General features: G+C 31.7%; 1 protein-coding gene across 1 annotated transcript; it reads right to left on the bottom strand.

Moving 5' to 3' along the window:
* Positions 1–3,048: 3,048 nt before the first annotated feature.
* On the bottom strand, positions 3,049–17,662 carry LOC139855134 (uncharacterized). Its single transcript, XM_071844379.1, has 3 exons — positions 17,234–17,662; positions 16,344–16,789; positions 3,049–3,640 (listed from the first exon to the last, which is right to left on the bottom strand). The coding sequence occupies exons 1-3, from the start codon at positions 17,660–17,662 to the stop codon at positions 3,049–3,051; spliced, it is 1,467 nt and encodes a 488-aa protein (XP_071700480.1).
* Positions 17,663–25,471: the final 7,809 nt, after the last annotated feature.

Raw genomic sequence — 25,471 nt, 5'->3', positions numbered from 1 at the left:
CTGAAAATTTCTCAGGTGGTTTTGATATATAATAATAACTACACATTATATTAGCATATTGTTAAAATAAAAGAAATAAAGTTTTATTTAAATTGTTTCTTTCTGTTTGTAGTGAAGAAAGAAATAGAAGTGAGAGTAGCAGTCAACGTTAGGGATGAAACCAACAAGTCCTTTTGTGTCGATATTTCCTTTTCAGATCCCTTGGCTGACGTGGAATTCTCTTTGTTTCACTCATTCTTTTCAACGTTATCCCTATAAATAACGATTTTTTTTTTTTTTTGGAAAAGCAATATTTATTTATTAATAACTCAGAATATACAATACAAATGCATACATACTACCCAGCAACATATTCGCCTGGGACAGCAGTAGCCAAATTCGCACAGTAATATAAATACAGTTTCGCAACAGGCTGTTAACTAACAAGATGTAAGGAAACAGCTAACTTAAAAAATATTGAGGGTTGTGCAACCAATTGTGCAAATCAATACTCAACGATTTGTTCCTCTTCGCGATCCATTCGAATGTCTTCACTTGAATTTCACACAACGCAACGGGCGTAGTCCAACTCTTATCTTTGAAAACTTTTTGATTCCTATTTACCCAAATTAAATAACCGCATGACCACAATACCACTTGCCATATTTTGGACCCTTCAAGCGACATATTAATGCTTGAATTCCCAAGAAAAATTTCGTTAGTACTCAAGGATGAAGCCATACTCATGCCCCACCATTCGAACACCTTAGACCAAACTGCAAACGCGCACTTACAAAATATGAGAGTGTGATCCACCGATTCCACTCCGTCGTCACAAAGAGGACAACGAACGGAGTGTAAATCAATGCCTCGTTTATCCAATTCAACCAATGTCGGTAACCGTTTCTTCCTAGCTCTCCACACGAATACCTCAACCTTTTTGGGTATGAGATTATTCCGTAGAGTTTCGAAAGAATTAGGACCAACACTTAGACTTTTAGAGTCAACCAACCTCGATAGTTTCTTTGTAGTGAAAGAACCATTGTCGGATAATCTCCATGACCAAGAATCTGAATTTGTAGACTTCAACGTGACTGCCGAAATTAAATTATCAAGCTCCTCAAGCTCGCCAATTGCACGGCCCGTAGGAACCCGAGACCAGCACCAATTTCCCGAACATTTAGAATCAGCCCAAGAAACTCTGTCACTTACTTTCGCATCCAAGTTTGTCTCTAGTCGCATCAGTCTTGAGAATCTGTCTCGCAAAATACCTTCGCCCACCCATGGATCATTCCAGAATGAAGTATCTGTCCCGCTACCGATTGATTTGATAAAAGAATTCCTGAAAGAAACACCAAGAGAGTCTATCTGTGTACCTGCTTTGACAATATTAGCCCATGTGGAAGAACTCGACAAAAAATGAGGATTAGAAGAGATATCAAGCCCACCCGAGGGCCCGTAAATGCTCGAAATAACTTTGACCCACAAGGAGGAGGCTTTGATTTTAAACCTCCACCACCACTTAATAATCAAAGCTAAGTTTTTGCCATTTAAGGAACCCAAATTCAGCCCGCCCTCCTCAAAAGGTAAAAGTACCGCGTCCCATTTAACCCAAGCAATATTTGAATGATTTCCCGTCCCGCACCAAAAGAAAGAACGTCTTACACACTCAAGTTTTTTCAATACGCATGTCGGAGCGCGGAAGAGCGAGAAGAAGTACAACGGGAGACTATCTAATACCGATTTAACAAGAGTCAAGCGACCACCAAAAGACAACGCACGTGCTTTCCAGTCCGAAAGCCTTTTCTCAAACTTATCAATAACCGGCTTCCAAGTATCCATTTTATTCATTTTCGTACCAATGGGAAGACCAAGATAAATGAATGGAAGGGACCCAAAATTACACCCGAAAGAAATCGCCAAACGCTCAACTTCGACTTTGTCCACCCCAACACCAATTAAATTACTTTTACGGTAATTGACTTTAAGACCCGCGGTATTCTCGAAGCACTTGAGAAGCTTCATAAGATTACGAATATTAGATTCACTCCAACTACCGAAAAAAATTGTGTCGTCCGTGTATTGCAAATGTGAGATACATATTTTATCTGTACCAATCTCCACACCCGAGAATAAGCCTACATTTATCGCGACTTTAGTGAGAGCGTTTAATCCTTCCGCAGCAAGAATAAATAAAAATGATGATAACGGGTCGCCTTGTCTCACACCCCTTTCGAGGTTAAATTCTTTCGTCGGGGAACCGTTTACTAGGACCGAAATGGTAGCTGACTTAAGACACGAGAGGATCCACTGTCTCCACCTTGAACCGAATCCTATAAATTCCATAACCTCCAATAAAAAGTCCCAACTTAAACAATCGAACGCTTTCTCGAAATCTACTTTGAAGATTAAACTTTTGAGCCGCTTCCGTTTTATGTACTCGAGACTTTCGTTCGCAATTAGAGCACCATCTAAGATATTCCTACCTTTAATGAATGCACTCTGTTCAAATCCTACAAGTTTAGGAACCACCTTCCTTAACCGATTAGATAACACCTTTGCCACAATCTTATAGAAGCTTCCAATCAAGCTAATGGGTCGGTAGTCATTTAGGGAAATTGGATCGGTTTTTTTCGGGACAAGCGTAATAAAAGACGCATTACAACCCTTAGAAATCTCGCCCTTTTCCCAAAAGTACTCAATTGCATAGACAAGGTCACCTTTAATTACACTCCATAATTTTTTATAGAAGCAAAAATTAAATCCGTCGGGACTCGGGGCTTTGGAGCTACCACAATCTCGCACAACATCCCAAATTTCACCTTCGTCGAATGGTAGCTCAAGTCTAGTCGCCTCATCAGCTGTTAAATGATTAAACCATGTGACCGTAGGCCTGTTAGGCCCATTAGAACCAGGCCCAACAACTGCGTGTAGCCCAATTAAATCAGCCTGCATACACATAGCGGGCCTGTTACAGTTTTTTGAACCGAAAATCTGCTGGAAGTGGGAAAGAACCGCAGCTTTAACAACATTGGGGTCATCGTTCCATTGCCCGTTTATATTCAGACCTCAAATATTACATTTGCTATGCTTTCTCTTAATGGCGGAGTGGAAGTATTTAGAGTTCTCATCCCCTTCGATGATCCAACGAATCCTAGCTTTTTGCTTAAGCATATTAGCTTTGACCGTTTCTTTATCAATCCAACACTTCCTAGTTTCCAACCAAATTGCTCTTTCGTACTCGTTTAGAGCCCTTGTTTCAGCCTTTCGTTCCCACTCATCAACCTTTGCTTTAAGATTAATTATTTCACGATCAAGGTAACCAAAAGTACTCGAACTCCATTCCTTAAGTGCCAATTTGACATTCTTTAAACGATCCCTAAATTTAAAATCTAGCCTCGTACCCCTAACCTGTTTAGCCCACGCATCCTTAACAATCACATCTACCCCTTCCTTATTGAACCATTCATTGAACACTTTGAAAGGTTTTGGCCCGTAGTCAATAATTTTATCTCTAAGTAGCAAAGGGCAATGGTCCAAGACACGACGTTCTAATGGGATGACCGAGAGGTCATTCCAAAGATTGACAAATTTATCCGAAACAAGAAACCTATCGAGCTTGCTAAATTTGGTGCCATCATCGCTAATTCTTGTAAACTTCCTACCATTAATCGGGATCTCGAATAGATTATTCCGTAGTATGAACTCATTAAATCTCACATGTGATGACCCGGAAATTTCCGATCAAATTTAAACTTTAATCTTGATATGTTCCCGACACGATAAGCAAAATCTGTAATGTTGAGTCTCGAAAGTTTTGAAATCTATAATCATGTAATCAATTACCCTTTGACCAAACTCCGATGATTCACGAACAATTGTTTGTAATTAATTATGTATACATATAAAGATGTAAAAACAAGATACAAAATAATTAAGTGTAATTTAAAAGGAATTTATATATGATTATAAATGATTCCCATGTATAATTACCATTATATTGTAATAAAAATTATAAATAATAAGTATTCAAGAGAAGCTATTATATGATGTCTCATATGATTATTAGATATTACATAGATAATATATATATATATATATATATATATATATATATATATATATATATATATATATATATGTGTGTGTGTGTGTGTGTGTGTGTGTGTGTGTGTGTGTGTGTATATAATATAAGTTAAAAATATATATGTTATAATATTACTACTTTCCTTCTTAAAATAAATATTGATATCATGAATTATAATATTAAGATACGGATATGATATTGATATGTATAAATTATTATATCATTATTATTAGTATTATAATTAGTATTATTATTACTATAGCTATTATTACCATTAGCAATAATAATATTATTATTATTACTAATATAATATTTTGAATTTTATTATTAATTATAATATTAATTGTATTATTAAAATCATATATTTATTAAGTACTAAGAATCATTATTATTATTAAAATTAATAATTATCTTTATCATTGAAAAATACAATATTGCTATTATTAGTATATTTTTTTTTTACAATATTATTATTATTATTAATATTTATCAATTATTAATAGGAATTAAATATATAATATAAAAGCTGATATGGGTACATAAAAATTAGATATGTATATAAAATCAGATTTATATATATTTTTACATATACTGATACAAATACATTGTAAATACGTATACATATATCAAAATACAATTATAAATTATATATAAATACATATACATATATACTTATATATAAATACTGTATATATTTATATAAATGCAGGTGAATCACGTAATCTGTTTCCTATCAATATCAAACTATTCTAAATTGGAATCATATCTTAAACTAGTACGATTTTCCTAACAACTCTCTGCAGCTTTTAGTAAATTTTATATTTTATTTGTGTACCTGATGCTTTATTCTGTCGATGAATTGATTAGATAAATGAGCGAATTACTTAGGTTTGGACACATTCAGACAATTACACATCCTCAATATCAATTATCACGTACACCTGTTCAATTTGAGTTAATCTTTAAAACAGAAACAGAAGACAAAACCAAACGTTCTCTGTTCCTGGTTCATTCTTCCAAAAATTCGATTTCACAATAAACTGCAAAAACAAAAAATGCAGAAGAGATTAAATCCAGGTCATGATTCTACCTGCAAAGTTTCAAAAGCCAATTTCTTATATCGTGGTTTAATTTTTGAGTCAAAGTTATCTTCCAAAAAGTCAACTGTAGTGTTCATGTCAAAATTCGAGTTTGTTTTTGAGTCTTTGGAGTAATTGACGATCCAGACAGTTTATATACATCATTTAGAACCAACTTCATGTTATAAGTTTTATCTGAAACATTCTAAATTTTCGAAATCAATTTGGAGTTACACTTCGTGTTCTTCAACTGCAGAAACCAGTTTTCATGTATTTCTGTTTTAATTTAAAATTCAAACATCTAATTTAGAATGTATCTGCTATTTTGAGAGACCTTAAATTAGTTTGTTAATTCCTTAATATGGAGAGGTGAGGCCCTGGTCGCTGTGTATTCAATGGAAGAAGATGAATCATAATAGAAAATGTTAAATAAATTCGGGGATAGGAATTAAACAGAAGAGTACGGGCGGAGCAATGGTTAAGAGGGGTGTCGGGCTAGCGGGAGGTCGTGGGTTCGAGCCCGGGCTGAGTCATTTGATTTTTTGTTAAAGCCTATCACTTTAAGGTAGTTATTTTTATTATTTTCATTATTTCCTTATTATTATTATTATCATTATTATTATTATTATTATTATTTTTATTATTATGATTATTATTATTAAAATTATTATGATTATCACTAAGATTGTTATTATTAGTAATATAGTAATTATATTTAACATCATAATTGGAAGAATTAAAAATGTTACCAATGTTAGTATTATTAATATTAATTGTTATAAATATCATGATCTTTATTATAGTTATTATCATTAGGTATTAAAGTCATGATTATTAGTATTATTATTATTATTATTATTATTATTATTATTATTATTATTATTATTATTATTATCATTATTATTATTATTATTATTATGTATTACAAACATTAGTTATTAGTATCATCATTTAATACTAATATAAGTATTAGTTACCCTTTAATATTATTATTAGTATAACCCTAGTTACAACTATGATTAGGATTAGTATTATTATTATTATTAAAGTAATACAATTTGTTACAATTAGTATTAGTATCTTTCTATAAATAATAGAACTATTAATATTAACATAAGTAGTATTAATTGTATTATCACAGGTATTATTATTATGTAATTACAAAAATCAGTAACATAGCTATCATTAACTGTAAAAATTAATATTTTACAATTATAATTATTAATATCATTATAATTATCATTAAGTATTATAATTTCTATCATTTCTACCACTACTAATATTATTTTGGTTTTAATATAACTACTATTATTAATAAACAAATATATATGTTAAAAATATATTTAATACATATGACATAACGAAAAGTAATAACAAAATGAATATATGAAATATATATATTATTAGAAGTATATAACTAATAAAGTTATATATATTGTACGGTTACAACTATGTATATTAATAAATATGCAAATGATATAGGTTCGTGAATCCGAGGCCAACCCTGCATTTGTTCAATATTGTAATATGTATTTTTACTACAAAATACATTAGGTGAGTTCATTTAATCCCTTTTTTACTCATTACATTTTTGGGCTGAGAATACATGCAAATGCTTTAGTAACTGTTTTACAATAATTATATGCGTGAGTTTTCATTACTCCCTTTTTATATATATTTTTGGGACTGAGAATACATGCACTGCTTTTATAAATGTTTTATGAAATAGACACAAGTAATCGAAACTACATTCTATGGTTGGATTATCAAATTGAATATCACCCTATATAGTCTGGTAATCTAAGAATTTGGGAACAGAAACCCTAATTGACGCGAACTCTAAAGATAGATCTATCGGGCCCAACAAGCCCCATCCAAAGTACCGGATGCTTTAGTACTTCGAAATTTATATCATGTCCGAAGGAGGATCCCGGAATGATGGGGATATTCTTATATGTATATTGTGAATGTCGGTTACCAGGTGTTCAATCCATATGAATGATTATTTTTGTCTCTATGTATGGGACGTATGATTATGAGAAATGAAAGTATGAAATCTTGTGGCCTATTAAAATTATGAAATGATTATTTATGTTGAACTAATGAACTCACCAACCTTTTGGTTGACACTTGAAAGCATGTTTATTCTCAGGTACGAAAGAAATCTTCCGCTGTGCATTTGCTCATCTTAGATATATTACTTGGAGTCATTCATGACATATTTCAAAATACGTTGCATTCGAGTCGTTGAGTTCATCAAGATTATTATTAAGTCAATTATAGTTAGATATATTATGAAATGGTATGCATGCCGTCAACTTTTGATGTAATGAAAGATTGTCTTTTCAAAAATGAATGCAATGTTTGTAAAATGTATCATATAGAGGTCAATTACCTCGCGATGTAATTAACTGTTGTGAATCGTTTATAATCGATATGGACTTTGTCCGGATGGATTAGGACGGGTCCTTTCAGTTGGTATCAGAGCGGTGGTCTTAGTGAACCGGGTCTTGCATTAGTGTGTCTAACTGATAGTCGTTAGGGTGCATTAGTGAGTCTGGACTTCGACCGTGTCTGCATGTCAAAAATTTTGCTTATCATTTTTGTCGGAAATCATCTGCTTATCATCCTTAAGAAATTACCTGCTTATCATTCTTAGTCTAGACACATCTTACTGCAATGATTGCATGAATAGTGTATAGACAAAAATTCATATCTTAGGGTATCTGCTAATTCATATCTTAGCGTATCTATTACTGTAAACTTTGCCTGACAGCTTCCGTAGATTCCTCCGTAACTTATGGGATTTTAGTATTATATATGCATATGTAAATTATGTATTGCAGGTACTAATCTACATCCTATAATCTATTTCTTATCGAAAATCCTTCATCTGATCGTACGAGATGAATCCTGCAACCAGTTCGAGTCCCTCAGATTCCAATAGCTATTCCGATAGTTATTCCGACAGCTATTCTGACATAGATGTTCACCTAAGCTCCGAAAACAGCGTCATCGGTATGAATCAACCAATCAGCCATTTTCAATTCATCTGATGGGTTCGTAGTCGACTTAATTAATGGAAACGCGCAGAAGGCAATCCCTTCCACCAACCGAATTCATCTCTTGACAATGAACCTGAAGCGTTTACCGGCGAACCTGTTCGAGACACCATTTTCAGTCTCATTTCCGGGGTAACTTGACAAGATTATATTTTATCCACAATTCTGAACCTTATTCATCCGCTTGTTCCGACCGACAATCATCCTGGAGTAATAAGTCAACAAACTTCGCGCTTGAATAATCAATTCGGAGAATATGGTGCAAAATGTACCAGCTTCAGTAACATCACCGGTACCAACAGTACAATCAATAACAGCACCAGTACCATCAACAATCCATGCTTCAATATCATCATCTGTACTTTGAGTATGATCTTCGTCCGACATGTCGAATATGTAATCTCTAAAGTTTTAAAGATTATTTATTCTAGTTCCAACCGAAAAGCAAATGAGTTTAATATTATATTAACTCATTAAATCCATGAATACATTTGAAGAAAATATATATGTATATATGTTTTCATAAAGATTGTAATTAAAAATTCTTTTGTACAAACTGTTAATGGTGAAAATGTTTTAACGGGTAGGTAATACCCGAGGAATATTTAGATTTCACATTAATAATTTACACTGTACATTCTTCGAATTTGATTCAACGATCATTTACTATCCTATTTACAACCACCGCTATACGTATCCGTTCACCAAAGAATAACTATTTTCATTCAGATTCAATTTCATATTTGGATTTTGACCTATCAGAATCCAACAAGTGGCATAATGAAGAAATAATGGACACAATAAAAATTGATTAGAAACAGACTAATTAACAATATGAAATTTTGTTAAGAAACCACGCTAACAAGATCCTAGCTAACTGTTCCTAGCTAACTGTTAATTTCGTATTACATTTTATTTTATCTCAATTTATTTATCGCAATTTAATTATCGCAATTTATTTATCGCAGTTTATTTATCGCAATTTATATTCTCGCAATTTTATTTATCGTCATTTAATTTCTGTTATTTATTTTACGCACTTTAAAAATGGGACACGTATACAAGGTTTTGACATATCATATCGACCCATCTATATATATTATTTGGAATCACCATAGACACTCTATATGCAGTAATGATCGAGTTCTCTATACAGGGTTGAGGTTGATTCTATAATAATATATATACTTTGAGTTGTGATCGAGTCTGAGACGTATACGGGTCACGACACGTATTAATTAATTCGAATATTATATATTAAACTATATATATGAATTATTGGACTGTCAACTGTGGACTATCGACTGTGGACTACCAACACTGGACAATTAAAATGAATTAAAATATTGATTATAACATATGAAACTAAACAATTCTTCAAGTTTGCCACTTGATTCCATTTTAAACCCCATTCGTATCATCATAATTACAATCTGCGTTCAAACCTTTCATGATTCTTGAAAACACCTCAATCGATAGGATGAATCAACCGCACATCATCTACGGGAGAAAAGATTGATGCATTTAGTTATGCATCGGAAAAATTCTCGGAAACTGAGTAAACATTTAACACATAGTTGTGCTAATTCCTTAGTGTTATTACCCAAAATAACTTGGTAATCCCTTTCAAAGTAGCAAATTTTGTCACAGCTCCAGCAAGTCAACTTCGACTTTTCGTTCGAAACAACTTCATTATAACCTTGATACATACATTGTCTTTTCGCATTCGTTATCGGGGAACTGTTTATATCCCACCACATTAACAGTAAACATACCAGCAACTTCACTACTCTTTGGCGTAAGTCACTTCGATAAAACACTATATTTATTCATAAATACCCTATCATATACTCATCCTCGTTTGTAACAAGAATTGCCTTACCGGGAATCAGCAAATCAGTATTTTAAATCTCGCAACGGTTCTACATCAACAGTTATATGTATACATATAACATTTATCTCTTCGAACTATGATTTTTCATTCTAAAATTCTGAAAAGCACCCAGTCTGCGAATTAATACTCTGAATGTTGAAAAAGCTGAATGAAGCAGCAGAAACTGTAGACAACCGTAAACGACCTTAATCGTCGGAAGTTTATTGATAAAGAATAGTATGTTGGAAAAACTCAGAAAAGTTGGAACTGGAAAACGGATTGAGCTAACCACAAAGGAGACCAAGGACAAATACAAGGACCAAACCCTATATTCAAAGAATTCAGGTAATTCCGGATTCGTTTAAATCTTTAGAGAATATCTTGCTCTAAATTCATGTTAAAATCTTGCGAAAAATCTTTCTCCATCAACCATCGAACTTAGAAATTCCAAAATATCATCATCAATATCTTCGATATTTCTGAGGATATTTTTATAAATATTCTCGTTCGAAATTATATACCTCCTTATGCTTCCTGTGTATCATTATATTGGAAACATTCAATAGAAAATTTAGTACCGAAAAGCAGATTATGCGAAACTAGGAAGAAAGCCGTGGACAAATCACAAATAATAAGTTTGACTACAAAGAATCTAAATGATTCAATGTCTGCTAAAGTCTTTAGTAAATATCTTGCTCCTTACTCTAAACCCTTGCAGCTAATAGTTTCTATCATTCTCTGATCTTAGATATTCCGAGATATTATCGTATCTTTCATTATAAATATCCTCGATATTTCTGAATATATTTTTATAACTAATACTATCTAAAATCATTTATCTCTTCGTGTTATCAGTGTTACATCATATAGAAACGGTTAGTTTCTATATTCTGTAAACTTTCGAGCTTAAAATATGAATGTTAATGAGGTAATGTTCGGAACTGATGCATGAGTTAGTATAATATAATGACACTTGATCAACGTGATTATATTACAGTAAGTCATGCTGAGTTCTAACGGGACATGATGGTTCACAGTAGATCATACCACCATCATGTGTCATGTTACATAACTCTTTTATTCTAATTAACTTCTGAACATATCAAGAAAGTATATTCTTGATAGCTCTATTCTCAATGATCCTGGTAATTTGACGAATCAAATCGTGCTATTACGTTCTTTCTTGATTATAACATTAAATTCATTCGAAACTCCATATTTACAAATCCTAGACCATTACTCGTTTTACTAGAGATCGAGAGTAGATTAAAAAGACGAAGAGCTTCGAAACATAAAGGAAGATATAAAACTCGACAACAACACCGAAATTACAATAATTAAAAATTTAAAACATCACGACAATTAAAAACATTAAAAGATTACAAACAAACTACTCGTCATCATCAATTGTCATCTGCAAAGTAGCGTTCACCAGTCATTTCACCATCCGTGAGGTACTCTGGAGACATCGGTATTTCTCTTGATGCCTCAACTGCTGTTTCAGCTGATTCATCGAGGTAACGATAACCCAACGTCTCTTCATCTTCAAGAACCGCATACAAAGAAATGCGTTTACCGCGATCTTCAATGGTATCTTTTATAAAGTACCATTGATCATCGGTACACAGAAAACTTGCCCTACAATCTGCCTCATAATCGTCTTTATAAAAGAACACAGACGTGAATTCACACGGAACTTTTTCCTTCAGAAAGGATAGCAAGTCTTGTAAAACAACATCACGAATGTCGATATCTTCAAATGAAATACTGTCGCCCCACTTATATTCCTTCATTTGATTACGGAAATCACCTCCGTAATGAACGTTGAATGAAACAATCATTGGGGGAAGTGTTAACATTTTGCAGTTTGGGAGTGTTTGATTTTGATTTTGAGAAAGGTGGAAATATAAAAGAAATATATGTTTGAGTGTATAAAATGATGTATATGGTTGGTGTTTTTATAGTGTAAAAGTGACCGTTAGGATAGCCGTTGGAAATTTTTTTTTTTTACTAACGGCTAAAAATTTGGGCAAGTTTTTGGGCGAAAGTGGACGATGCCCGTTGGGACCTCTCTCATGATAGTTTCATTCATACTCTTCGAATAATCGAATTATTTTATCTGTATTATTTAATAATGATAAAAACCCTATTTATCAGCTCATATTCGTCAGGAAAACATATTTATTGTTAGCCATGGCGACCTCACTCAAATTTTGGGACGAAATTTCTTTAACGGGTAGGTACTGTGATGACCCGGAAATTTCCGATCAAATTTAAACTTTAATCTTGATATGTTCCCGACACGATAAGCAAAATCTGTAATGTTGAGTCTCGAAAGTTTTGAAATCTATAATCATGTAATCAATTACCCTTTGACCAAACTCCGATGATTCACGAACAATTGTTTGTAATTAATTATGTATACATATAAAGATGTAAAAACAAGATACAAAATAATTAAGTGTAATTTAAAAGGAATTTATATATGATTATAAATGATTCCCATGTATAATTACCATTATATTGTAATAAAAATTATAAATAATAAGTATTCAAGAGAAGCTATTATATGATGTCTCATATGATTATTAGATATTACATAGATAATATATATATATATATATATATATATATATATATATATATATATATATATATATATATATATATATATATATATATATATATATATATATGTGTGTGTGTGTGTGTGTGTGTGTGTGTGTGTGTGTGTGTGTATATAATATAAGTTAAAAATATATATGTTATAATATTACTACTTTCCTTCTTAAAATAAATATTGATATCATGAATTATAATATTAAGATACGGATATGATATTGATATGTATAAATTATTATATCATTATTATTAGTATTATAATTAGTATTATTATTACTATAGCTATTATTACCATTAGCAATAATAATATTATTATTATTACTAATATAATATTTTGAATTTTATTATTAATTATAATATTAATTGTATTATTAAAATCATATATTTATTAAGTACTAAGAATCATTATTATTATTAAAATTAATAATTATCTTTATCATTGAAAAATACAATATTGCTATTATTAGTATTTTTTTTTTTACAATATTATTATTATTATTAATATTTATCAATTATTAATTGGAATTAAATATATAATATAAAAGCTGATATGGGTACATAAAAATTAGATATGTATATAAAATCAGATTTATATATATTTTTACATATACTGATACAAATACATTGTAAATACGTATACATATATCAAAATACAATTATAAATTATATATAAATACATATACATATATACTTATATATAAATACTGTATATATTTATATAAATGCAGGTGAATCACGTAATCTGTTTCCTATCAATATCAAACTATTCTAAATTGGAATCATATCTTAAACTAGTACGATTTTCCTAACAACTCTCTGCAGCTTTTAGTAAATTTTATATTTTATTTGTGTACCTGATGCTTTATTCTGTCGATGAATTGATTAGATAAATGAGCGAATTACTTAGGTTTGGACACATTCAGACAATTACACATCCTCAATATCAATTATCACGTACACCTGTTCAATTCGAGTTAATCTTTAAAACAGAAACAGAAGACAAAACCAAACGTTCTCTGTTCCTGGTTCATTCTTCCAAAAATTCGATTTCACAATAAACTGCAAAAACAAAAAATGCAGAAGAGATTAAATCCAGGTCATGATTCTACCTGCAAAGTTTCAAAAGCCAATTTCTTATATCGAGGTTTAATTTTTGAGTCAAAGTTATCTTCCAAAAAGTCAACTGTAGTGTTCATGTCAAAATTTGAGTTTTTTTTTTTGAGTCTTTGGAGTAATTGACGATCCAGAAAGTTTATATACATCGTTTAGAACCAACTTCATGTTATAAGTTTTATCTGAAACATTCTAAATTTTCGAAATCAATTTGGAGTTACACTTCGTGTTCTTCAACTGCAGAAACCAGTTTTCATGTATTTCTGTTTTAATTTAAAATTCAAACATCTAATTTAGAACGTATCTGCTATTTTGAGAGACCTTAAATTAGTTTGTTAATTCGTTAATATGGAGAGGTGAGGCCCTGGTCGCTGTGTATTCAATGGAAGAAGATGAATCATAATAGAAAATGTTAAATAAATTCGTGGATGGGAATTAAACAGAAAAGTACGGGCGGAGCAATGGTTAAGAGGGGTGTCGGGCTAGCGGGAGGTCGTGGGTTCGAGCCCGGGCTGAGTCATTTGATTTTTTGTTAAAGCCTATCACTTTAAGGTAGTTATTTTTATTATTTTCATTATTTCCTTATTATTATTATTATTATCATTATTATTATTATTGTTATTATTTTTATTATTATGATTATTATTATTAAAATTATTATGATTATCACTAAGATTGTTATTATTAGTAATATAGTAATTATATTTAACATCATAATTGGAAGAATTAAAAATGTTACCAATGTTAGTATTATTAATATTAATTGTTATAAATATCATGATCTTTATTATAGTTATTATCATTAGGTATTAAAGTCATGATTATTAGTATTATTATTATTATTATTATTATTATTATTATTATTATTATTATTATTATTATTATTATTATTATTATCATTATTATTATTATTATTATTATTATTATTATTATGTATTACAAACATTAGTTATTAGTATCATCATTTAATACTAATATAAGTATTAGTTACCCTTTAATATTATTATTAGTATAACCCTAGTTACAACTATGATTAGGATTAGTATTATTATTATTATTATTAAAGTAATACAATTTGTTACAATTAGTATTAGTATCTTTCTATAAATAATAGAACTATTAATATTAACATAAGTAGTATTAATTGTATTATCACAGGTATTATTATTATGTAATTACAAAAATCAGTAACATAGCTATCATTAACTGTAAAAATTAATATTTTACAATTATAATTATTAATATCATTATAATTATCATTAAGTATTATAATTACTATCATTTCTACCACTACTAATATTATTTTGGTTTTAATATAACTACTATTATTAATAAACAAATATATATGTTAAAAATATATTTAATACATATGACATAACGAAAAGTAATAACAAAATGAATATATGAAATATATATATTATTAGAAGTATATAACTAATAAAGTTATATATATATTGTACGGTTACAACTATGTATATTAATAAATATGCAAATGATATAGGTTCGTGAATCCGAGGCCAACCCTGCATTTGTTCAATATTGTAATATGTATTTTTACTACAAAATACATTAGGTGAGTTCATTTAATCCCTTTTTTACTCATTACATTTTTGGGCTGAGAATACATGCAAATGCTTTAGTAACTGTTTTACAATAATTATATGCGTGAGTTTTCATTACTCCCTTTTTATATATATTTTTGGGACTGAGAATACATGCACTGCTTTTATAAATGTTTTACGAAATAGACACAAGTAATCGAAACTACATTCTATGGTTGGATTATCAAATTGAATATCACCCTATATAGTCTGGTAATCTAAGAATTTGGGAACAGAAACCCTAATTGACGCGAACTCTAAAGATAGATCTATCGGGCCCAACAAGCCCCATCCAAAGTACCGGATGCTTTAGTACTTCGAAATTTATATCATGTCCGAAGGAGGATCCCGAAATGATGGGGATATTCTTATATGTATATTGTGAATGTCGGTTACCAGGTGTTCAATCCATATGAATGATTATTTTTGTCTCTATGTATGGGACGTATGATTATGAGAAATGAAAGTATGAAATCTTGTGGCCTATTAAAATTATGAAATGATTATTTATGTTGAACTAATGAACTCACCAACCTTTTGGTTGACACTTGAAAGCATGTTTATTCTCAGGTACGAAAGAAATCTTCCGCTGTGCATTTGCTCATCTTAGATATATTACTTGGAGTCATTCATGACATATTTCAAAAGACGTTGCATTCGAGTCGTTGAGTTCATCAAGATTATTATTAAGTCAATTATAGTTAGATATATTATGAAATGGTATGCATGCCGTCAACTTTTGATGTAATGAAAGATTGTCTTTTCAAAAACGAATGCAATGTTTGTAAAATGTATCATATAGAGGTCAATTACCTCGCGATGTAATTAACTGTTGTGAATCGTTTATAATCGATATGGACTTCGTCCGGATGGATTAGGACGGGTCCTTTCATCACAGCCCTTCTTGGATGGTAAACACAATTCAACCTGTTTGATTCCTCTCTAACTTCATTGAAGTCACCACAGAGTAACCAAAACGAGTCAATACTTTTTAAAACCGATTCTAATGAATCCCACATTATCTTTTTATTTGCATCATCTTGTGGACCATAGACGTTCACGATGATTGACTCAGCCCTAGAACCAACCCAATTGCCTTGGACCCCTAAGAAGAATTCGTTACTGAAAGCACTCGTAGCCGAGAAGCTGTTCGTATCCCATACTAACAACATACCCCCCGAATTGCCCACCACATCTTTTTTAATAAACCCGCACTCAGAACTTCCCCACATAGCAAAAACCCATTGATCAGTAATCTGTCTACACCTTGTTTCTTGTAGGGCAACAAAGTCAGGTCTTTCAGTAGAACATATTTTCTTAACCCCCCCAAATTTTCCTTTAACCCCCAACCCACGAACATTAAGTGATAAGATCTTCATAAAAAAACATAAAAACACGATAGAAAGCAGATCAGTGAACCTTACTGTTGGTTGGGATTGGGACACTTCAACCCAATTTGTTCACCAAACTCCTTGACCTCCGTGCTATTAATCGGTTGACATTGAGGAGGTACAGAATCGTTTGATCGACTCTATTTAGTCGACTCACCCTTGGTCTTCAATCGCCTACATGACTTGCAATTGATCATTGTAGAATCGAGGTTGATCCCTTTCCTGGCCAAGCGTTTGAGTTTCATTAATCTTGACAAAGCTCGGCAATTATTGATTGATTTCCAATAGCAATTGCGACAGAATGAGACCTCACTTGAATTGGGGAATTGCTTTGACTAAACACTCGAGGAATTTCTGCTCTTGGGAATTTTTTTTATTTGTTTTGTTAACCGATCCAGACTTAGGTCGCTGCGTATCAGGATTTACCTTTCCTTGTTGGGCCTTTTCATTTAAATTGATTGGGCCCTTATCGTGGCTGTTTTGATTTGTGCAAGGCCCTGGTTCATCTAAATTAGTGCCAGCATTATTAAGCCCAGGAGGCCCATCAACACAATTCAATGGACTCACAGGCTCCAACTCTTCTTCCAAAGAACCTGTTTCGTTACCATCACCCATGCAACCATTAACAGCCGCTTCTTCTTCTGTAACTTTTTTGGGACACGATTTAGGGCAATTAATGCTTCTTGTTTTTGACGAACATTCCTCGGTATCACTCACCCTTTCCCCAATACCAAGACATCCCGACCCTAGATCTTCCACCACTGGTTTTGTGAACAAAAGAATACCGCTTTCATGGCCTGTGTTGACCGAAAAACCACCCTGGTTACCTTCAATGTTAACTGGAATACCACCCATACCACCGGTGAATGTGCCCGGAATATTTTATGTATCCTCAATGTTTTCTGGGTTGTTGTTACTCTCTTCTTTATCATCTTCATCCTTATTTTCCTGGTTTACATCATAATCAAACAAAAAATCCGACCCGAACTCGTTCTCTGAAATATCCCTTTGAGAATCAACATCCTCATTATCTACGTCCAAGCTTGCAGCGTCATCGGAATCGACAAATTCAGAGCTTTCCTCTGACTCACCTTCATGACTAAAATCCTCATCACTATCATCACTTGCAAAATCTGGATATAACTTCTTTTCTTCTTTAATATTAACAAAGTAGGATTTATTTTTATGGATGAGTTTCAACGCATCATCCACCACCCCAGGCTCATTTAGCTTCACTAAAACTCTTCCATATGTTAGCCTTTGGTGTCCACGCAATACATAATTATCAAGTTCATACACCACTCCCCACCATTCTCCAATTGACATAAAGGTGCTTTCGTTCCAGATATGGATTGGCACACCCGTTATCCTCAACCAAACCATACGACATTCGGGCCAAAATTCATTATTCCACATTTGAGCCTTATGTATCCATTTTCTCAATGGATGGTCGGTTTGCTTTACCACCTGTGTAGCAATCTCCTGAGAGTTAAAAATTAACAACAGACCAAGCCCCCCAAGTAACTTAATGTGGAGGTCAATGAAACCCTCCTCATCACAGATTCTTTTCAAGTTCCTTAAGATCTTATGGTTTTTAGCATCACATATAACTGCCCTTGAAAGTAGCTCGTGGTTGTCTTCATTATCTTTAATCACAATCTTTTTGTCTTCCCCTACAACACCATTGTTACCGCTATTAGGAACCCTCTTGTTCCTGTTTAACATGTTCCTCAAGTCAGTCTCCCCCATCCTCTTCGCCTCTTCTTTTCTTTTTTCCTCTAATCTTGTTCTAAGGTCTTCCTCTTCTCTTAAAACATCACGAAATTTTCTGCCATCAAAGAATCTGTTTTCAACCGGAATTTTTGTGCTACGGCCCGATTTGATATCTGCACCCTTATCTGCAGGTTTGGGACCTCTGTCTGTCGCTTTAAAAACTTTTATGAAGTTGCCATTAATCTTGATGGCCTCCAAGGATTTCAACAGCCTGTCGCCGTTACTCACCTCCCCAAATCTTACAAAAGCAAATCGCTGGCCACTCCGGAGTCTCTTAGAAGCAACATACACATCCCTAACCGCACCGTATGGTTTGAACAAATTCCAAAAGTCTAGTACCACCCAATCATCCGGGAAGTTGAAAAACATGTACGAAGTGAGATGATTACCGCTTGAAGTCTTGTATCGATACCTATAGTCCCTGTTGTAGTCTCCCCGTGCTCTGCCCGCGCCAGCCTTGAAGTATTGCTCTCTCTCCCTAAAGTTTCTCTCTCTAAAGTTTCTCTCCATTCTCTAGTGATGTCATCCCTATAAATAACGATATAACCATGTGTTGTCGTTTTGCATTTTTAATGTTATGTTAATCCTGTCACACCTAAATATTCATTTTCAACATTCGGTTTAATTTTCCGTAGCTATTTCTTTTTATTTCCGTATCTTATCCTACCTGTTTTAATTTTCACAAGTAAATATTATATCATAGCTAGTGAATAAATTACAATTAAATTAAAACTGATGTTTATTTCAACATGTTAAATTATGAGTTATACATTATACATATATGTCCATACAAATCTTTTTGGTCAAGTTAGTCAATAACTATAATATTTTGCCATTAGTAGACATTATTTCTGTACTTCAAGTCTTCAATTACTATATTTAGGGTCGTAAGTGTCGAATAGGAGTATTACACAAGCACTTTTCACTTTCCCAAAAGTTACCTAGATCTAAACCCAAGCTTGCCTTTCTTTTCAAAGTACTCATACCATAATTTTGTAAAATTTAACCTAATACATAGGCTTAGTGTTTATCCAACTATTATAGGTAAAAAAAAAAAAAAAAAATAAGCCGGCCATTGAATGTGTAAATTAAACCTTTAAACCTCGATCTATTTTTATTATATACTCCAACAAATGTTTGTTGGCTATATTAATCGAGTCACCAACAACGTCAATTTATTGACAACTTAACTGTCGCTTAGACCTTAAATTGAACTTTCAGACAGGTTTAAAATTCACCAAATTTGAATCAACCATTTTCATGGCATCTCACATTTTATTTATTTAATTTATTTAACTTACTTATTAATCGGAGATCCACTCGTAATCAATCTCTCTATCCATAGTACATTGTTACTCTTGAAATGTTTCACTCTGAGTAGAAAAATTACTTCTCTTTATTCTAGGATAGGGAATAATTAACTATTTTTGTGGGATTGAATTTTGTTATTGTTGTTTGGTAAAGAAAATTATATTTTTACACCAAGTAAAAACTAAACTAAAATGATAATTCATCAAATGAGTTTAACTTCACAAAAGATCTATATATTACTATTGCAAGAAAAGAGTAGCCTTTAATATGATTTCAAAATTTCACTTAGGGTTATATTTTGTAGAGATAAGAACAAGAGTGATAAAAAAAATTAAAGGATGTTATAATTCAGTAGGCTTATAACTACCTTTAATGGTTATAAGAACAAAGAGAGAAAAAAAGAGAAGAAGGAGAGAAGAAATATTGATATTGATATTTCAAGAGAAATGGTACACCTTAAATGGTTACCATACATGTCTATTTATAGTATAAAATATTACTATGCAAGAAATATAATAATAATAAAATTAACATCCAATCTAGATATTTTATAACACAATCTAGATATTTTATAACACTCCCCCTTGGATGACAATTTTATTAGAGAATAACTAGTACTGCCTCGTTAAAAATCTTGCTAAAGAAAACCCATTGGGATAAAACTTTAGCTAAGGGAAAAAGAGTGCAGTATAGAGTTGACTCCCCCTCAAGTAGGCAACGCCTGAGTTGTTACATCTTCTGAACATGCCTCATGCCAATATTATGAACGTGTGTTCTGAAAATAGCAGTTGGCAGTACTTTGGTATAAAGATCAGCAGAGTTGTTGATTGAACGTATCTCATTTTAATCTGGTTGTCTTTTACGAGATCTTGAGTATATGAGAAGAATCTGAGGTTTTCATCTGAAACTGTATCATCTAAATCTTTTATGTACAAGTTTAGCCCCTGTAATTTGTCTACAGTCTCCTTCATGGTTTGCTCAAACCCTTGTTTCAATTCCTATTCCCTTGTAGTCTTTTCTGAGCCTTACCAATATACCATTCTTTTCCATCAAACTTATGACCGTTAAGACCGTCTATGGCTTTGGCGCCTTGTCAGTATTTATATTTTGTTCAGTCACTTTTGATACTCTTCTTTCATTTGTATTATGCAAGCTGCATTATCTTCATATATAGTTGTTGGTGAAGATAGTTGTTAGTCTTTTATAGCGTTCTAGTCCACAAGAATCAATAATGATTTGTGTCATTGATCTCAACCAAACACATTTTCGAGTAGTTTCATATAATGCAATCACTTCGTCATGATTTGATGATGTCGCAACAAGTGTTTGTTTTAAGAACGCCATGATTTTGTGGTACCTCCATTTAGGAATACATATCGAGTTTGAGATTTATCTTTATGAGGATTTGATGAATGACCTGTATATACATAATCAACCAAATCTTGTTTTGAAACGTTAGAATAAAATAATTTTAAATCAGCAGTTTCTCAAGGGTATCAAAATATGTGTTTGATCCCGCTCCATTGTCATTTGAGCTGAATCTTGCCAACAAATTAACTGCAAGAGAAATGTCAGGTCTTGTACAATCTATAAGATACATAAGAACCTCAATTGCACTAAAATATGGAACTTCCGATCTGTTAAGATTTTCATGATCTTCGCAGGGATGAAATAGATCAGTGTCAATATTGAGTGATCTAACAACAATGAGTTTGTCTTTAAAAAAAATGTTTTAAAATCTTTTCGGTATAAGTTGTTTGATGTACAAGTAAACCATTAGGCATATGCTCAATTTGCAATCCAAGGTAATACTTGGTTTTTTCAAGATCTTTCATTTCAAAATAATTCTTTAGAAGTTGAATGATTTATAGATCTCTTTATTTGTTCATATGATGTTAAGAACATTGACATAAACAACTACGATCTCATATCCGAACATTGTTTTTATAAAACATACGTGCAAAATAAGTTTATATTTATACCCTTTTTTTTATCAAGTAGTCATTTAATCGGTTATACCACATACGTCCCGTTTGTATAAACCCACTTAGAAATCTTTGTGATTTAATGGAATATATTCCCTTGGGTTTTACATTAGATGCTTATGATACCTTAACCCTTTAGGTATATTCATATATATCACTATTAAGTGATCCATACAGATAAATAGTAACAACATTCATGAGATGCATTTAAATAACTACCAGGTTGATTAAGTATCTAATAAGTAATTGTATCCATTACAGGAGGATAATTTTTCCTCCTAATTCATTTCTGGTCTTTGTGGGAAATATTGAGTTACAAGTCTAGTTTTGCCTTGTAACTTCATTTGCACATTTCTTTTCGGATAAAAATTCATTTGTATCCCATACGTTTCACATCTTTAAAAGTGATAACGATTGATCCGAAAACTTTTCTTTTATCGAGCGATTCTAATTCAGCTCTTATTGCTCCTTTCCATTGAGCTCAATCATGTCCATTTTGTATATTCAATGACAGATTTTAGTTCCAGATCATCATCTTTATTCATGATGTCATTGTAACATTATATGAAAATATCTCATAGAGATTTTAGTTTCATTTTGGTTCCATAATATTGCATAATTTATCGCAATTTTAGTATTTACATTTATCAATATCCTCTGCAGAAGGAATATTGATTTGTGGTTCTTCTTGAACACTTTCTCTTACCTCATTATCAGCTGATTTTCTTTTTCGAGGATTTTTATCTTCGGAACCAATTGATCTTCCACGTTTGATGCGTGGCAAAGACTCAACAGTGACATTATTGCCAGCTTTTGAAATTTCAATTCGAGCTGGAGCATTTATCGCTGGTATATATGATTTAGTCACTTTTTTATATCTGTAATGCATAAAGTAATTAATTTGCAAGTTCTTGCATATGCATTATTTTTGAACTTTCGTTTCACATTCTTTTGTGCGAGTTCAATATACCTTAATTGATGTTCACATCATGAAGCATCATTTTATTTTTTATTTTTATTTCTCCCCCTAATCTAGGGAACAATGTTTTATTAAAATGACAATCAGCAAAACGTGCTGTAAAAACATCACCCATCATGGGTTCAATATATCTTATGATTGAAGATGTTTTATATCCAAAATATATTATCATCTTTCTTTGAAGAACCATTTTATTGTGTTGTGGTGATACAATTGGAACATACACTGCACAACCAATGTTTTAAGGTAGAAAATATTTGGCTCTTGGCCAAAATCAAGTATTAAGTGAAAATATTTACGACTTCCACATGGTATAATGCGAATTAATGTCGCAGCATGTAAATTTACATGTCCACATATAAATATTGAGAGATTTGTACTCATTATCAATTGTCTAGTTATTAGCTGTAAGCGTTTATCTATTGATTCAGCTAAACCAATTTTGTGTATGCACATGAGCAACTGGATGTTCAACAACAATCCCTGTAGATATATAATGATCATTAAATGCTTGAGATGTTAACTCACCATCATTATCAAGTCTCATCCTTTTAATGGTGTAATCAGAATAATGTGTTCTCAATTTAATAATTTGTGCAAGAAACTTTGCAAATGCCATATTACGGCTTGATAACATACAAATATGAGACCATCCGCTAGATGCGTCTATTAGAACCATGAAATATCAAAATGGTTCACATGATGGATGAATTGGTTCATATATCTTACCTTGAATTCTTTCAAGAAACATTTGTGATTCTTTTTCACAATATACTTTTCATTAATCACCATATGTGCTTTCCATTAATCACCATATGTGTTTTTTTTTTATCATATATCCTTTTCACCATATACGCTTTTAATCATATGCGCTGTGTTTTTCACCATATGCGCTTTTAATCATATGCGATTTTCATCATATGCGTTGTGCTTTTCATCATATTCGCTTTTTATCATATGCGCTTATCATATGCGATGCGCTTTTTATCATATGCGCTTTTTTATGTGAATAGTAAATTAATTAATTTCGTTTTACTATTCATATGAATTAATTTAGATTTACTATTTTGTTAATTGAGTAATATATATATACATCATATACTTGTGACTCCGAAGGCTCAAATGAATTTGACCATATAGTTATACGTTGTACGTTGCACATTAATTTTCAGTAGAAGCTTTAGATGCATATTATTTTCAGTAGAAGCTTTAGATGCACTTTTTTTTTAATCACCAAATACCACAAACACTTTGTTTGCGTTTGTTCATAGTCATCAATGAAAACCATTTTCTTTAATTTTATTTTATACAATAAAATTAACGCATCATTATTCTTTTCAAAAACAATAATCTATTGTTATTGTTCATTTGTGCCATGTTTAACAACAAAAGTCAACAACCTCTGTCTTGTTTGTTGTGGCAACCAAAAACAACCTTTGCTTTTGTTACCGAGAATCCAAGACCAAAAAAAACAATTAATTTTTAATTAATCTTTTATCAAAACCATAAATGATTTTATTGATCTACGTTGATATGGCCATAAAGAATTGACGGCTGACCTACTTTTGTAAGTGTATTTCGGCTATCATCCCGAAAACGCACAACGACCTTTTTTTTTTTTATGAACTATTTGTTTCATATCTAGCTTAGGCAATTATTGTGAACATTTGGTCCCTATAAGAGCATTTATTTTTTAGACTTTTAGTTGATTTGTACTTGTCACAATTAGGGATAGCACCCGCGGGTCGTGGATGCGGATCCATTGGATCCATCACCCGTACCCGCGGATTTTTTTAAGAGACATCCAATTGAACCCTTGTTCGTTGAAACAATTTGACTATATTTTTACTCCCCATTATTAAACGGGCCACTTTGATGCACACTCTTAAAAAATAATTTGTTTTTTAAGTTTTATTATTCAACCTCCTTTTTTCAACGGTCACGTTTTTAACAAAACATTTGACAAGTTTGGAAAAAAGTTTTTTATTGATTATCATCAAAAGTTTTCTATTGTCACTCTACTGGATGGAATTATGGCATACAACTAAAATTGCAACCCAACACTACATAAGAACAAAAAGGTTGTTTTTAATTAACATATGTATATGTGTTAAACTCGGAATAATAATAACTTATTTTAGAAAATTAACATAAGACATGTTGAAACATTTTTGTCACATTCAGCTCATCAAGTCTAATACTTATCATTGATAGATTTTATCACGTCTAGGAGATGTTTACTTTTTTCTTGTATTAAGTCCTACTTTCATTTACCTTTATTTGGAAAAAAGTTTTTTTTTTACTTTGCTTTCCCCCTTTCTGTAAAACTCATTTAAACACTTTCTTTGTTTTTTTTTTTTTTTTTTAAAAAAACTTCCTTTTTTTTACGTTACCCGTAAATTATAAATATATAAAAAAAACTTTTTGTTAAAATTTTTTTTCTAGTTTTTAAAAGGCCACTTGACCAATTTTTTAATTCTTTCACAACACCTGATATCGTGATCGTGACCTTTCACCAAAGCAAGAGATATTCTTGATAAACTAAACACGGACTCGTGTTTGAAATTGTCGGCCACAAAAAAATTCATTTGATAAAAGTATATATATATTTTTTAG

The sequence above is a fragment of the Rutidosis leptorrhynchoides genome, chromosome 6 (genome assembly GCF_046630445.1).
Source record: "Rutidosis leptorrhynchoides isolate AG116_Rl617_1_P2 chromosome 6, CSIRO_AGI_Rlap_v1, whole genome shotgun sequence".
Classification (NCBI taxonomy): Eukaryota; Viridiplantae; Streptophyta; class Magnoliopsida; order Asterales; family Asteraceae; genus Rutidosis; species Rutidosis leptorrhynchoides.
Note: the sequence above shows the minus strand (reverse complement) of the source record. Positions and strands in the feature narration are given on the sequence as shown.